This window comes from Salvelinus alpinus, chromosome 29 (genome assembly GCF_045679555.1).
Source record: "Salvelinus alpinus chromosome 29, SLU_Salpinus.1, whole genome shotgun sequence".
NCBI lineage: Eukaryota > Metazoa > Chordata > Actinopteri > Salmoniformes > Salmonidae > Salvelinus > Salvelinus alpinus.
In genome coordinates this window covers 15142965-15159568 of record NC_092114.1, presented here as the reverse complement: position 1 = coordinate 15159568, position 16604 = coordinate 15142965, and the positions used below count along the sequence as shown (strand labels likewise).

The following is a 16604-nucleotide window of genomic DNA, read 5'->3' as shown; positions in this document are numbered from 1 at the left end:
GCATAAAATGAGATCCTATGGTTACGGTTGCAATGCTACCCTTATCTACTGAATAACATGTGATACAAACACACCAAGCTCTGAACTAAGGATGTCCCAAATGCCACCCTATTCCCTACATAGTACACTACTTTAGACCAGAGCCCTATTCCCTATATAGTGCACTACTTTAGACCAGAGCCCTATTCCCTATATAGTGCACTACTTTAGACCAGAGCCCTATTCCCTATATAGTGCACTACTTTAGACCAGAGCCCTATTCCCTATGTAGTACACTACTTTAGACCAGGGCCCTATTCCCTATATAGTGCACTACTTTAGACCAGAGCCCTATTCCCTATATAGTACACTACTTTAGACCAGAGCCCTATTACCTATATAGTACACTACTTTAGACCAGAGCCCTATTCCCTATATAGTACACTACTTTAGACCAGAGCCATATTCCCTATATAGTACACTACTTTATACCAGAGCCCTATTCCCTATATAGTACACTACTTTAGACCAGAGCCCTATTCCCTTTATGGTGCACTACTTTAGACCAGAGCCCTAATCCCTATATCGTACACTACTTTAGACCAGGATCCATTGTGCGCTTTGTAGTGATTAGGGTGTATTTTGGTTCACACATTATACCACTGCAAGTTAGTGGCCCCAAGCTAAACCATCACGTTTACAGCTTCACACATTCCCGGAACACTGAAGCACAGTGAAGCATGCAGAGACCATATAATTATATCAAACAAGTGAACTACAGGAGCTGTATGGCAGAGACACAGCCACATTCCCATCCCACCACTCCAGTGTCACACAAAAGAGGATCTTAAAGCTCTGTTATATTTTTAGTGCCAATTGCCATTTTATACTACAGTGTATTTCCAACATATCCATGGCTGGAAATGGGAGCTGTGTGTTTGTGGTTAGCTACCACTGCTGCCCTGTAATGCTATCAGATCACTGAAGGAGAGATAGAAGCCTGATAGACATCTGTCTCTCTCTCTCGCTCTAGCTCCCGCTCTCTGACTCTCTCTCTCTCTCTCTTTATCTCTCTCGCTCTAGCTCCCGCTCTCTGACTCTCTCTCTCTCTCTCTCTCTCTCTCTCTCTCTCTCTCTCTCTCTCTCTCTCTCTCTATCTCTCTCTCTCTCTCTCTCTCTCTCTCTCTCTCTCTTTATCTCTCTGTGACTCCTTCTCTCTCCCTCTTCCCCGCTTTATCTTTATATACATATATATCTCTCTCTTTCTCTCTCTCTCTCGCTCTAGCTCCCGCTCTCTGACTCTCTCTCTCTCTCTCTCTCTCTCTCTCTCTCTCTCTCTCTCTCTCTCTCTCTCTCGCTCTAGCTCCCGCTCTCTGACTCTCTCTCTCTCTCTCTTTATCTCTCTGTGACTCCTTCTCTCTCCCTCTCCCCCACTCTATCTTTATATACATATATCTCTCTCTCTTTCTCTTTCTGTCTCTCTATCTCTCTCAATTTTTCTCTCTATCTCTCTCAACCTCTCCCCCTCTCCCTCCTGCTGTGTCTCATGCAGACTCCGATACAGTCAGAGAAAAAGGACTAGGCTGGATAACACATTTTACTAAAGTCATGTAGCTACCTAGAACTGGGTCCCTGCTAATGCTCTCTCTCTCTCTTTCATTTCCCATCTTTACTCGGTTTCTCTCTTTCTCTCCAAAGCATCTAATTTGTCTTGTTATTTCTAGCCCTCATCTTTCCCTCCTCCTCTTTCCTCCCTCCTCTTTCCTCCCTCCTCCCATCCCTGTTATTTTATCCTATCACTCTTTCTCTCCCTTCCCCTTCTCTCTTTGTGTTTAATCTCCATGAACCATCAGCCCACTTTCCGTTGGCTGTGGTCCCATATTGCTTTTAATCCTGGTGCTGGTTTTGTGTGCTGTCTGTCTGTGCCTGCCACCCTTGTCTTTGATATGAACGCTGGGTGAACCCAATCCTGCATGGGGAAAGGTCTTTGATTTGAACACAGTGACAGATAGAAACATCCACTTAGTGCCTGGGATTCTATGTACATGTTAATCTCTCTCTGTCTCTCTCTCTCTTTCTCTCTCTCTCTCTCTGTCTCTCTCTCTCTCTTTCCTCTCTCTCTCTCTCTCTCTCTCTCTCTCTCTCTCTCTCTCTCTCTCTCTCTCTCTCTCTCTCTCTCTCTCTCTCTCTCTCTCTCTCTCTCTCTCTCTCTCTCTCTCTCTCTCTCTCTCTCTCGCTCTCTCTCAATTCAATTCAATTCAATTCAATTCAAGGGGCTTTATTGGCATGGGAAACATGTGTTAACATTGCCAAAGCAAGTGAGGTAGATATTATACAAAAGTGAAATAAACAATACAAATTAACAGTAAACATTACACATACAGAAGTTTCAAAACAATAAAGACATTACAAATGTTATATTATATATATACAGTGTTGTAACAATGTACAAATGGATAAAGCACACAAGTTAAAATAAATAAGCATAAATATGGATAAATATATAAAATATATAAATAGCATAAATATATATCTCTCTCTCTCTCTCTTTCCCCTCTCTCTCTCTCTCTCTCTTTCCCCCCTCTCTCTCTCTCTCTCTCTTTCCTCTCTCTCTCTCTCTCTCTCTCTCTCTCTCTCTCTCTCTCTCTCTCTCTCTCTCTCTCTCTCTCTCTCTCTCTCTCTCTCTCTCTCTCTCTCTCTCTCTCTCTCTCTCTCTCTCTCTCTCTCTCTCTCTCTCTCTCTCTCTCTCTCTCTCTCTCTCTCTCTCTCTCTCTCTCTCTCTCTCTCTCTCTCTCTCTCTTTCACCATCTCCGTTCATCTATCACTTTCTAGCTCCCTTCATATACCTCTACCTCCTCCTTCATCCTGTTGCGTAATCGTACTGAAGGTAGTTAAGGAGTCAAGCGCAGGAGAGCAGAGATGTCAATGTAGCGTCTTTAATAGGCAAGTCCCAAAACGGTACAGGTACAATGTCCATAAACGCCCAAGACATGGGAACACACAGTTACTCACGGAAGGAGAAAAAACAACGCTCCTTACTATACTTAACACACGTGAATAAACTGAGGAAAAAACCTCCACAAGCAACATGAAAATAATCCGCACAAACCTAAGCGGGAAACAGGGGTAAATATACACACAGAAATGAAAGCAAATGAAAACCAGGTGTGAATGAACCAAAGACAAAACAAACGGAAAAGGAAAAATGGATCGGTGATGGCTAGTAGGCCGGTGACGCCGACGCCGAGCACCGCCCGAACAGGGAGAGGAACCACCATCCCTCCATCTGTCTACCTCCATCACTCTCCCATCCCCTATTTCCTGTTCCTCCATCTCTCTCCTTCTCTTTTCCTGTCCCTCCATGTCTCCCTCTCTCTCCCTGTCCCTCCATGTCTCCCTCTCTCTCCCTGTCCCTCCATCTCTCTCCTTCGCTCTCCCTGTCCCTCCATCTCTCTCCTTCTCTCTCCCTGTCCCTCCATCTCTCTCCTTCTCTCTCCTTGTCCCTCCATCTCTCTCCTTCTCTCTCCTTGTCCCTCCATGTATCCATCTCTCTCCCTGTCCCTCCATCTCTCTCCTTCTCTCTCCCTGTCCCTCCATCTCTCTCCTTCGCTCTCCCTGTCCCTCCATCTCTCTCTTTCTCTCTCCTTGTCCCTCCATGTATCCATCTCTCTCCCTGTCCCTCCATCTCTCTCCTTCTCTCTCCTTGTCCCTGCATCTCTCTCCTTCTCTCTCCTTGTCCCTCCATGTATCCATCTCTCTCCCTGTCCCTCCATCTCTCTCCTTCTCTCTCCCTCCCTCCCTCTTTCCCTCCCTCCCTCTCTCCCTGTCTCCCTCCCCCTGGCCTGCAAGGTTTTCTGTCCGTCAGTTGTGATGTTAAATCGAGGTCTTGACTCTCTGTGGTCCCTAAAGAACCCATGGCACTCACAAGAGTAAGGGTTGTGAACCCTGGTGTCCTGGCTTTAGTCTCATCCTGACCAACATACTTCCTTGGACACCTAATTATCCCTAACTTCCAACGGGCTCATTCTACCTCAGCAAGTCTTTCTCGGGTCAATGCTATAATGAGATTGTATTCTCATTCAATTTACTTGAAAAAAAATGAAGGGTTCATTATAATAATGATCTCCTCTCCTCTCCTCTCCTCTCCTCTCCTCTCCTCTCCTCTCCTCTCCTCTCCTCTCCTCTCCTCTCCTCTCCTCTCCTCTCCTCTCCTCTCCTCTCCTCTCCTCTCCTCTCCTCTCCTCTCCTCTCCCCTCAGGTCCAGGCCCCCCAGCAGATCAGACGGTGGTTATAGAGGAGTTTAGGTTCCTCTCTCAGAAGCTCTTTGTCTCTGTGTCTGTGTTCGCTGGACTGGGGATTCTACTGGGGATAGTGTGTCTCACATTCAACATCTACAACAGCAATGTCAGGTACGCAAAAACCTGTGTGTGTATGGGAGGGTGGTGGTGACTGTGTGAGTGTAAAGCATTTGTTTGTGTGTGTGTGCATAAAGCATTTTTTCTATACCATTTTCTAAAGTGTTTGAATGTGGGAAATACAGTGTTTCAGATAATATAATTTCTTCTCCTAAACCCATCCAAACACCTTGATGAAAAAAACAGCATAGACCAGCATAGGCAGGTGACCAGCCTTCGTTTGTGTTTTTTCACTGGTGACCAGCCTTCATTGTGTTTTCACTGGTGACCAGCCTTCATTGTGTTTTCACTGGTGACCAGCCTTCGTTTGTGTTTTTTCACAGGTGACCAGCCTTCGTTTGTGTTTTTGCTGGTGACCAGCCTTCATTGTGTTTTCACTGGTGACCAGCCTTCGTTTGTGTTTTTTCACAGGTGGACAGCCTTCGTTTGTGTTTTCACTGGTGACCAGCCTTCATTGTGTTTTCACTGGTGACCAGCCTTCATTGTGTTTTCACTGGTGACCAGCCTTCGTTTGTGTTTTTTCACTGGTGACCAGCCTTCGTTTGTGTTTTTTCACTGGTGACCAGCCTTCGTTTGTGTTTTTTCACTGGTGACCAGCCTTCGTTTGTGTTTTTTCACTGGTGACCAGCCTTCATTGTGTTTTCACTGGTGACCAGCCTTCGTTTGTGTTTTTTCACTGGTGACCAGCCTTCGTTTGTGTTTTTTCACTGGTGACCAGCCTTCGTTTGTGTTTTTTCACTGGTGACCAGCCTTCGTTTGTGTTTTTGCTGGTGACCAGCCTTCATTGTGTTTTTGCTGGTGACCATCCTTTGTTGTGTTTTTGCTGGTGACCAGCCTTCATTGTGTTTTTGCTGGTGGCCAGCCTTCATTGTGTTTTTGCTGGTGGCCAGCCTTCATTGTGTTTTTTCACTGGTGACCAGCCTTTGTTGTGTTTTTGCTGGTGACCAGCCTTCATTGTGTTTTTGCTGGTGACCAGCCTTCATTGTGTTTTTGCTGGTGACCAGCCTTCATTGTGTTTTTGCTGGTGACCAGCCTTTGTTGTGTTTTTGCTGGTGACCAGCCTTCATTGTGTTTTTGCTGGTGACCAGCCTTCATTGTGTTTTTGCTGGTGACCAGCCTTTGTTGTGTTTTTGCTGGTGACCAGCCTTCATTGTGTTTTTGCTGGTGACCAGCCTTCATTGTGTTTTTGCTGGTGACCAGCCTTCATTGTGTTTTTGCTGGTGACCAGCCTTCATTGTGTTTTTGCTGGTGACCAGCCTTTGTTGTGTTTTTGCTGGTGACCAGCCTTCATTGTGTTTTTTCACTGGTGACCAGCCTTTGTTGTGTTTTTGCTGGTGACCAGCCTTCATTGTGTTTTTGCTGGTGACCAGCCTTCATTGTGTTTTTGCTGGTGACCAGCCTTCATTGTGTTTTTGCTGGTGACCAGCCTTCATTGTGTTTTTGCTGGTGACCAGCCTTCATTGTGTTTTTGCTGGTGACCAGCCTTTGTTGTGTTTTTGCTGGTGACCAGCCTTCATTGTGTTTTTGCTGGTGACCAGCCTTCATTGTGTTTTTGCTGGTGACCAGCCTTCATTGTGTTTTTTCACTGGTGACCAGCCTTCATTGTGTTTTTGCTGGTGACCAGCCTTCATTGTGTTTTTGCTGGTGACCAGCCTTCATTGTGTTTTTGCTGGTGACCAGCCTTCATTGTGTTTTTGCTGGTGACCAGCCTTTGTTGTGTTTTTGCTGGTGACCAGCCTTCATTGTGTTTTTGCTGGTGACCAGCCTTCATTGTGTTTTTGCTGGTGACCAGCCTTCATTGTGTTTTTTCACTGGTGACCAGCCTTTGTTGTGTTTTTGCTGGTGACCATCCTTCATTATGTGTTTCGCTGGTGACCAGCCTTTGTTGTGTTTTTGCTGGTGACCATCCTTCATTATGTGTTTCGCTGGTGACTAGCCTTCATTGTGATTTTTCCACTGGTGGCCAGCCTTCATTGTGTTTTTTCACTGGTGACCAGCCTTTGTTGTGTTTTTGCTGGTGACCAGCCTTCATTGTGTTTTTGCTGGTGACCAGCCTTCATTGTGTTTTTGCTGGTGACCAGCCTTCATTGTGTTTCGCTAGTGACAGGCATTTGCTGTGTTTTTTCAGGTGACCATCCTTCATTATGTGTTTCGCTGGTGACCAGCCTTTATTGTGTTTTTGCTGGTGACCATCCTTCATTATGTGTTTTTGCTGGTGACCAGCATTCGTTGTGTTTTCGCTGGTAACGAGACCGTAAGGCTCTAGAGAGGGTAGTGCGGACGGCCCAGTACATCAGTGGGGCTAAGCTTCCTGCCTTCCAGGACATATACACTAGGCAGTGTCAGAGGAAGGCCCATAAAATTGTTAAAAACTCCAGCCATCCAAGTCATAGACTGTTCTGTTCTCTCTGCTACTGCACGGCAAGCGGTACCGGAGCACCAAGTCTAGGTCCAAAAGGCTCCTTAACAGCTTCTAACTTCAGCCATAAGACTGATGAACAATTAATCAAATGGCCATCCAGACTATTTACATTGACCCCCCTCCCCCACTTTGTTTTTACACTGCTGCTACTCGCTGTTTATTATCTATGCACAGTCACTTTACCCCTACCTACATGTACAAATTACCTCAACCAACCTGTAGCTCCGCACATTGGCTCGGTACCGGTACCCCCTGTATATAGCCACGTTATTGTTATTTTATTGTGTTACTTTTTATTTAATTTTTTACTTTAGTTTATCTAGTAAATATTTTCTTAACTCTATTTCTTGAACTGCATTATTGGTTAGGGGCTTTGTAAGTAACCATTCCACGGTAAGGTCTACATGTAAGGATCTGGGTGTAACTGGTGCAGATGAGTCAGGTGCAGGACAGGAGAGATGAGTAACACAAGGAGTAACACAAGGAACTTTACTCAAAATATCAAAATACATGAAGTAACACCAGGCCCACAAACAACGGACCGAACTTACAATAAACAAACACGCACAAAAAACATGGGGAAAACAGAGGGTTAAATAATGAACATGTAATTGGGGAATTGAACCCAGGTGTGTAAAACAAAGACAAAACAAATGGAAAATTAAAAGTGGATCGGCGATGGCTAGAAGGCCGGTGACGTCGACCGCCGAACGTCGCCCGAACAAAGAGAGGGACCGACTTCGGCGGGAAGTCGTGACACTAGACCTGTTATATTCGACGCACGTGACAAATAAAATTGGACTTGAGGTGAGATGATGACTGGGAATGAAGTAATGAAATTGGCCTAAAACCAATGTAACATACACAACAACTGAGATATTTTATTGAAGTAATGTGAATAAATGATGGTTAAGAAGTGATAAGCAGTAATGGGCAGTCACTACCATCATGGGACTCTAATTAATTGTTATATACTGTGTTGTTACAGATTTCAACCCACACAATGCATAGTGCATTTAATGTAAAAAAATAAAAATAAAAACTAAATGGAAAAAAGGAGATTATTTTTTTAACCGAAACAACCTCAAAAAGCACAAATTGCTCAGCACTACGTTTTATGAAACCGAAACGCACAAATAAAATGTAAATAACATTATAGCAATAACACCAATCAATAAAAATATTTTATGTTGCTAATTACAAGTAATGTCCAGCAGCAATAAGGCCATCCATTGGGTCTTCCACCAAAACAAGTCAACACACTGAACAGCAACTCGCCATGTTGGGTCCAAGCATTTCGGTGGAGGATCGGCAATGTATATCTGAATCAAATACCATCAGGATAGATTGAAAGTGATGCTGTTGAATGACAAAAGCCTATCCAATCTAGCCAGTAGATGCACAACACTGTTTTGTCTCCGACCTCCGGAGGGACCCCAAATACCATCAGGATAGATTGAAAGCCTATCCAATCTAGCCAGTAGATGCACAACACTGTTTTGCCAACGCCCCAAAAACAACACATTTGTTAGAGAGAGACATTTGCAGTTTTTTGGCTAACCTCGTTTTATTTTACACATTTTGCCATGAGGCTTAGATAAAACTTTTACAGTAATTCAAAAAACACAAATTCATGGTTTATGACGTGTTACAGGTCCCAGGATTGAGATTAGGAAAACAAGATAATATGTTTCCTGTAAAATAGGAGAAATTATGAGACATGAGAAAGTTGGCTGGTTCTCTCAATAGAATTTAATAAACATATTTTTTTCAACAGTCAATTATCTGGTTCATTATAATTTCTTTGTAGAAAAATATAAATAAACACTTCTCATTATCAATAGAAAAATATCAACATAAAACAATATATATCCTATGTTCAGTCCCTTTAACAGTACATACAGTGCATTCGCAAAGTATTCAGACCCCTGGACGTTTTCCACATTTTGTTACGTTACAGCCTTATTCTAAAATGGATTAATTTTTTTATTTCTCACCAATCGACACACAATACCCTATAATGACATCACAATACCCCATAATGACATCACAATACCCCATAATGACAAAGTGAATAATAGTGAAGACGTCAAAACTGTGAAATAACACACATGGAATCATGTAGTAACCAAAAAAGTGTTAAACAAATCAAAATATTTTTTATATTTGAGATTCTTCAAAGTAACCACCCTTTGACTTGATGACAGATTTGCACACTCTTGGCATTCTCTCAACCAGCTTCATGAGGTAGTCACCTGGAATGCATTTCAATTAACAGGTGTGCCTTGTTAAAAGTTAAGTTGTCGAATTTCTTACCTTAATGTGTTTGAGCCAATCAGTTGTGTTGTGACAAGGTAGGGGTGGTATACAGAAATTAGCCCTGTTTGGTAAAAGACCAAGTCCATATTATGGCAAGAACAGCTCAAATAAGCAAAGAGAAATGACAGTCCAGCATTACTTTAAACTTTAAGACATGAAGATCAGTCAATCCGGAAAATGTCAAGAACATGGAAAGCTTATTCAAGTGCAGTCGCAAAACCATCAAGTGCTATAATGAAACTGGCTCTCATGAGGACCCCCACAGGAAAGGAAGACCCAGAGTTACCGCTGCTGCAGAGGATAAGTTCATTAGAGTTGCCAGCCTCAGAAATTGCATCCCAAATAAATGCTTCACAGAGTTCAAGTAACAGACACATCTCAACATCAACTGTTCACAGGAGACTGCGTGAATCAGGCCTTCATGGTCGAAATGCTGCTAAGAAACCAGTTCTAAAGGACACCAATAATAAGAAGAGACTTGCTTGAGCCAAGAAAGACGAGCAATGGACATTAGACCGGTGGAAATCTGTCCTTTGGTCTGGAGTTGAAATTTGATATTTTTGGTTCCAACCGCCCTGTCTTTGTGAGACGCGGTGTGGGTGAACGGATGATCTCCACATGTGTATTTCCCACCGTAAAGCATGGAGGAGGGGGTGTTATGGTGTGGGGGTGCTTTGCTAGTGACACTGTCTGTCATTTATTTAGAATTCAAGGCACACTTAACTAGCATGGCTACCACAGCATTCTGCAGCGATACACCATCTCATCAGGTTTGGGCTTAGTGGGACTATCATTTGTTTTTCAACAGGACAATGACCCAACACACCTCCAGGCTATGTAAGGGCTATTTGACCAAGAAGGAGAGTGATGGAGTGATGCATCAGATGACCTGGCCTCCACAATCCCCCAACCTCAACCAAATTGAGATAGATTGGAATGAGTCGGAGCGCAGAGTGAAGGAAAAGCAGCCAACAAGTGCTCAGCATATGTGGGAACTCCTTCAAGGCTGTTGGAAAAGCATTCCAGGTGAAGCTGGTTGAGAGAATGCCAAGAGTGTGCAAAGCTGTCATCAAGTCGAAAATAGTTTTAAAAAATAAAGAAAAACGCTTGAATGAGTAGGTGTGCTAAAACTTTCAACTGGTAGTGTACATATTTAAACATTTCCAATTCCTTACAAAAAAAATGTTACATGTAATCTTTTGGTTCACCCATAATGCATAGTAAGCATCATCAACAGGGGGAACATATTGGGTGTACTCTGATAAGCTGTAGAAAGAATATATTAATTTACAAGACCTGTTCACTGAAAATATAATTGGTCACAAGAAAGGGCGTGAGATCAAAGTCCATATTCAGACCACTAGGGTTCAATGTTTTTAAATTGGATATCCTGTAGGCTTCCCTCTGTAGTAGTAGTACCTCCATGTTACCTCCTCTCCTTGGTAGAGCAACATGCTCAATGCCTGTATATTTGAGGGAGGAGATGGGATGGTTTCGGATGTTCACTGGACCTGGTGACTTTGATCATTGAACAACTAAAAAAAGGATATTACAGAGATCGACACAATTCACAGTAAGGTCTACTTTTTAATACATTTTTAATTTCACCTTTATTTAACCAGGTAGGCCAGTTGAGAACAAGTTCTCATTTACAACTGCGACCTACGAGACGAGCTTAATGATCCTATCGAACTGGATGATGTCATTAAGAGTAATGCTGGATTAATATACCTCTGGCGAGATCCTGAGCACAAGAGACCACAAAACAGGAAGGGACAAGCCGTTGACAGACGCAGAGTCCCTCTGTCAGACCATCTATCCACAGACAGCGCTACCTCTGGCTCCTTTACCAACAGTGAGCGTCTTTTATACAACAGAGGGCGGGGACACCGGGGCCAACGTCGAGGACAACACCCCCAGGAAGTAACACCCCCAGGAAGTAACACTCCCAGGAAGTAACACCCCCAGGAAGTAACACCCCCAGGAAGTAACACCCCCAGTAAGTAAGACCCCCAGTAAGTAAGACCCCCAGTAAGTAAGACCCCCAGTCAGTAAAACCCCCAGTAAGTAACACCCCCAGGAAGTAACACCCCCAGGAAGTAACACCCCCAGGAAGTAACACCCCCAGGAAGTAACACCCCCAGGAAATAAGACCCCCAGTAAGTTCCACCCCCAGTAAGTAAGACCCCCAGTAAGTAAGACCCCCAGTAAGTAAGACCCCCAGTAAGTAAGACCCCAAGTCAGTAAGACCCCCAGTCAGTAAGACCCCCAGTAAGTAAGACCCCCAGTAAGTAAGACCCCAGTAAGTAACACCCCAGTAAGTAACACCCCAGTAAGTAACACCCCCAGTAAGTAACACCCCAGTAAGTAACACCCCCAGTAAGTAACACCCCCAGTAAGTAACACCCCCAGTAAGTAACACCCCAGTAAGTAAGACCCCCAGTAAGTAAGACCCCCAGTAAGTAAGACCCCCAGTCAGTAAGACCCCCAGTAATTAAGACCCCCAGTAATTAAGACCCCCAGTAATTAAGACCCCCAGTAAGTAAGACCCCCAGTAAGTAACACCCCCAGTAAGTAACACCCCCAGTAATTAAGACCCCCAGTAATTAAGACCCCCAGTAATTAAGACCCCCAGTAAGTAACACCCCCAGTAAGTAAGACCCCCAGTAAGTAACACCCCCAGTAAGTAACACCCCCAGTAAGTACCACCCCCAGTAAGTAAGACCCCCAGTAAGTAACACCCCCAGTAAGTAACACCCCCAGTAAGTAACACCCCAGTAAGTAACACCCCAGTAAGTAACACCCCAGTAAGTAACACCCCAGTAAGTAACACCCCCAGTAAGTCACACCCCAGTAAGTAACACCCCCAGTAAGTAACACCCCCAGTAAGTAACACCCCCAGTAAGTAACACCCCAGTAAGTAACACCCCAGTAAGTAACACCCCAGTAAGTAACACCCCCAGTAAGTAACACCCCAGTAAGTAACACCCCAGTAAGTAACACCCCCAGTAAGTAACACCCCAGTAAGTAACACCCCAGTAAGTAACACCCCCAGTAAGTAAGACCCCCAGTAAGTAAGACCCCCAGTAAGTAAGACCCCCAGTAAGTAACACCCCCAGTAAGTAACACCCCCAGTAAGTAACACCCCCAGTAAGTAACACCCCCAGTAAGTAACACCCCCAGTAAGTACCACCCCCAGTAAGTAAGACCCCCAGTAAGTAATACCCCCAGTAAGTAAGACCCCAGTAAGTAAGACCCCAGTAAGTAAGACCCCAGTAAGTAACACCCCCAGTAAGTAACACCCCCAGTAAGTAACACCCCCAGTAAGTAACACCCCCAGTAAGTAACACCCCCAGTAAGTAACACCCCCAGTAAGTAAGACCCCCAGTAAGTAAGACCCCAGTAAGTAACACCCCAGTAAGTAAGACCCCAGTAAGTAACACCCCTAGTAAGTAACACCCCCAGTAAGTAAAACCCCCATTAAGTAACACCCCAGTAAGTAACACCCCAGTAAGTAACACCCCAGTAGGTAACACCCCAGTAAGTAACACCCCAGTAAGTAACACCCCCAGTAAGTAACACCCCGAGTAAGTAACACCCCAGTAAGTAACACCCCAGTAAGTAACACCCCAGTAAGTAACACCCCCAGTAAGTAACACCCCGAGTAAGTAACACCCCAGTAAGTAACACCCCCAGTAAGTAACACCCCCAGTAAGTAACACCCCAGTAAGTAACACCCCAGTAAGTAACACCCCCAGTAAGTAACACCCCAGTAAGTAACACCCCCAGTAAGTAACACCCCCAGTAAGTAACACCCCCAGTAAACACCCCAGTAAGTAACACCCCAGTAAGTAACACCCCCAGTAAGTAACACCCCCAGTAAGTAACACCCCCAGTAAGTAACACCCCCAGTAAGTAACACCCCCAGTAAGTAACACCCCAGTAAGTAACACCCCAGTAAGTAACACCCCAGTAAGTAACACCCCCAGTAAGTAACACCCCAGTAAGTAACACCCCAGTAAGTAACACCCCAGTAAGTAACACCCCCAGTAAGTAACACCCCAGTAAGTCACACCCCAGTAAGTAACACCCCAGTAAGTAACACCCCAGTAAGTAACACCCCAGTAAGTAACACCCCAGCAAGTAACACCCCAGTAAGTAAGACCCCAGGAAGTAAGACCCCAGTAAGTACCACCCCAGTAAGTAACACCCCCAGTAAGTAACACCCCAGTAAGTAACACCCCAGTAAGTAACACCCCAGTAAGTAAGACCCCCAGTAAGTAACACCCCAGTAAGTAACACCCCAGTAAGTAACACCCCAGTAAGTAACACCCCAGTAAGTAAGACCCCCAGTAAGTAAGACCCCCAGTAAGTAAGACCCCAGTAAGTAAGACCCCAGTAAGTAAGACCCCAGTAAGTAACACCCCAGTAAGTAACACCCCAGTAAGTAAGACCCCCAGTAAGTAAGACCCCCAGTAAGTAAGACCCCAGTAAGTAACACCCCAGTAAGTAACACCCCAGTAAGTAACACCCCAGTAAGTAACACCCCAGTAAGTAAGACCCCAGTAAGTAAGACCCCCAGTAAGTAGGACCCCCAGTAAGTACCACCCCAGTAAGTAACACCCCCAGTAAGTAACACCCCAGTAAGTAAGACCCCCAGTAAGTAAGACCCCAGTAAGTAAGACCCCAGTAAGTAAGACCCCAGTAAGTAAGACCCCAGTAAGTAAGACCCCCAGTAAGTAACACCCCAGTAAGTAACACCCCAGTAAGTAACACCCCCAGTAAGTAACACCCCAGTAAGTAACACCCCAGTAAGTAACACCCCAGTAAGTAACACCCCCAGTAAGTAACACCCCAGTAAGTAACACCCCAGTAAGTAACACCCCCAGTAAGTAAGACCCCCAGTAAGTAAGACCCCCAGTAAGTAACACCCCCAGTAAGTAACACCCCCAGTAAGTAACACCCCCAGTAAGTAACACCCCCAGTAAGTAACACCCCCAGTAAGTAACACCCCCAGTAAGTAAGACCCCCAGTAAGTAATACCCCCAGTAAGTAAGACCCCAGTAAGTAAGACCCCAGTAAGTAAGACCCCAGTAAGTAACACCCCCAGTAAGTAACACCCCCAGTAAGTAACACCCCCAGTAAGTAACACCCCCAGTAAGTAACACCCCCAGTAAGTAAGACCCCCAGTAAGTAAGTCCCCAGTAAGTAACACCCCAGTAAGTAAGACCCCAGTAAGTAACACCCCTAGTAAGTAACACCCCCAGTAAGTAAAACCCCCAGTAAGTAACACCCCAGTAAGTAACACCCCAGTAAGTAACACCCCAGTAAGTAACACCCCAGTAAGTAACACCCCAGTAAGTAACACCCCCAGTAAGTAACACCCCGAGTAAGTAACACCCCAGTAAGTAACACCCCCAGTAAGTAACACCCCCAGTAAGTAACACCCCAGTAAGTAACACCCCAGTAAGTAACACCCCCAGTAAGTAACACCCCAGTAAGTAACACCACCAGTAAGTAACACCCCCAGTAAGTAACACCCCCAGTAAGTAACAACCCCAGTAAGTAACACCCCAGTAAGTAACACCCCCAGTAAGTAACACCCCCAGTAAGTAAGACCCCCAGTAAGTAACACCCCCAGTAAGTAACACCCCCAGTAAGTAACACCCCAGTAAGTAACACCCCAGTAAGTAACACCCCAGTAAGTAACACCCCCAGTAAGTAACACCCCCAGGAAGGAACACCCCAGTAAGTAACACCCCCAGTAAGTAACACCCCAGTAAGTAACACCCCAGTAAGTAACACACAAGTAAGTAAGACCCCAGTAAGTAACACCCCAGTAAGTAACACCCCAGTAAGTAACACCCCAGTAAGTAACACCCCAGTAAGTAACACCCCAGTAAGTAAGACCCCAGTAAGTACCACCCCAGTAAGTAACACCCCCAGTAAGTAACACCCCAGTAAGTAACACCCCAGTAAGTAACACCCCAGTAAGTAAGACCCCCAGTAAGTAACACCCCAGTAAGTAACACCCCAGTAAGTAACACCCCAGTAAGTAACACCCCAGTAAGTAAGACCCCCAGTAGGTAAGACCCCAGTAAGTAAGACCCCAGTAAGTAACACCCCAGTAAGTAACACCCCAGTAAGTAACACCCCAGTAAGTAACACCCCAGTAAGTAACACCCCAGTAAGTAAGACCCCCAGTAAGTAAGACCCCCAGTAAGTAACACCCCAGTAAGTAACACCCCAGTAAGTAACACCCCAGCAAGTAACACCCCAGTAAGTAAGACCCCAGTAAGTAAGACCCCCAGTAAGTAAGACCCCCAGTAAGTACCACCCCAGTAAGTAACACCCCCAGTAAGTAACACCCCAGTAAGTAAGACCCCCAGTAAGTAAGACCCCAGTAAGTAACACCCCAGTAAGTAAGACCCCAGTAAGTAAGACCCCAGTAAGTAAGACCCCCAGTAAGTAAGACCCCAGTAAGTAAGACCCCAGTAAGTAAGACCCCAGTAAGTAACACCCCAGTAAGTAAGACCCCAGTAAGTAACACCCCAGTAAGTAAGACCCCCAGTAAGTAACACCCCGAGTAAGTAACACCCCAGTAAGTAACACCCCCAGTAAGTAACACCCCCAGTAAGTAACACCCCAGTAAGTAACACCCCAGTAAGTAACACCCCCAGTAAGTAACACCCCAGTAAGTAACACCCCCAGTAAGTAACACCCCAGTAAGTACCACCCCAGTAAGTAACACCCCCAGTAAGTAACACCCCAGTAAGTAACACCCCCAGTAAGTAACACCCCCAGTAAGTAACACCCCAGTAAGTAACACCCCAGTAAGTAACACCCCAGTAAGTAAGACCCCCAGTAAGTAACACCCCAGTAAGTAACACCCCCAGTAAGTAACACCCCAGTTAGTAACACCCCAGTAAGTAACACCCCCAGTAAGTAACACCCCCAGTAAGTAACACCCCCAGTAAGTAACACCCCCAGTAAGTAACACCCCAGTAAGTAACACCCCAGTAAGTAACACCCCAGTAAGTAACACCCCCAGTAAGTAACACCCCCAGTAAGTAACACCCCAGTAAGTAACACCCCCAGTAAGTAACACCCCAGTAAGTAACACCCCAGTAAGTAACACACAAGTAAGTAAGACCCCAGTAAGTAACACCCCAGTAAGTAACACCCCAGTAAGTAACACCCCAGTAAGTAACACCCCAGTAAGTAACACCCCAGTAAGTAAGACCCCAGTAAGTACCACCCCAGTAAGTAACACCCCCAGTAAGTAACACCCCAGTAAGTAACACCCCAGTAAGTAACACCCCAGTAAGTAAGACCCCCAGTAAGTAACACCCCAGTAAGTAACACCCCAGTAAGTAACACCCCAGTAAGTAACACCCCAGTAAGTAAGACCCCCAGTAGGTAAGACCCCAGTAAGTAAGACCCCAGTAAGTAACACCCCAGTAAGTAAC

General features: G+C 45.2%; 1 protein-coding gene across 1 annotated transcript in view; it reads left to right on the top strand.

The window, feature by feature from the left end:
* The window catches only part of LOC139559107 (gamma-aminobutyric acid type B receptor subunit 1-like), a 239464-nt gene that overhangs the window by 186987 nt on the left and 35873 nt on the right, over window positions 1-16604 (top strand). Inside the window, exon 15 of the mRNA XM_071374826.1 lies at window positions 4238-4388. Within this exon, the coding sequence (XP_071230927.1) occupies window positions 4238-4388 (151 nt within the window). The remainder of the gene's footprint in view (window positions 1-4237; window positions 4389-16604) is intronic.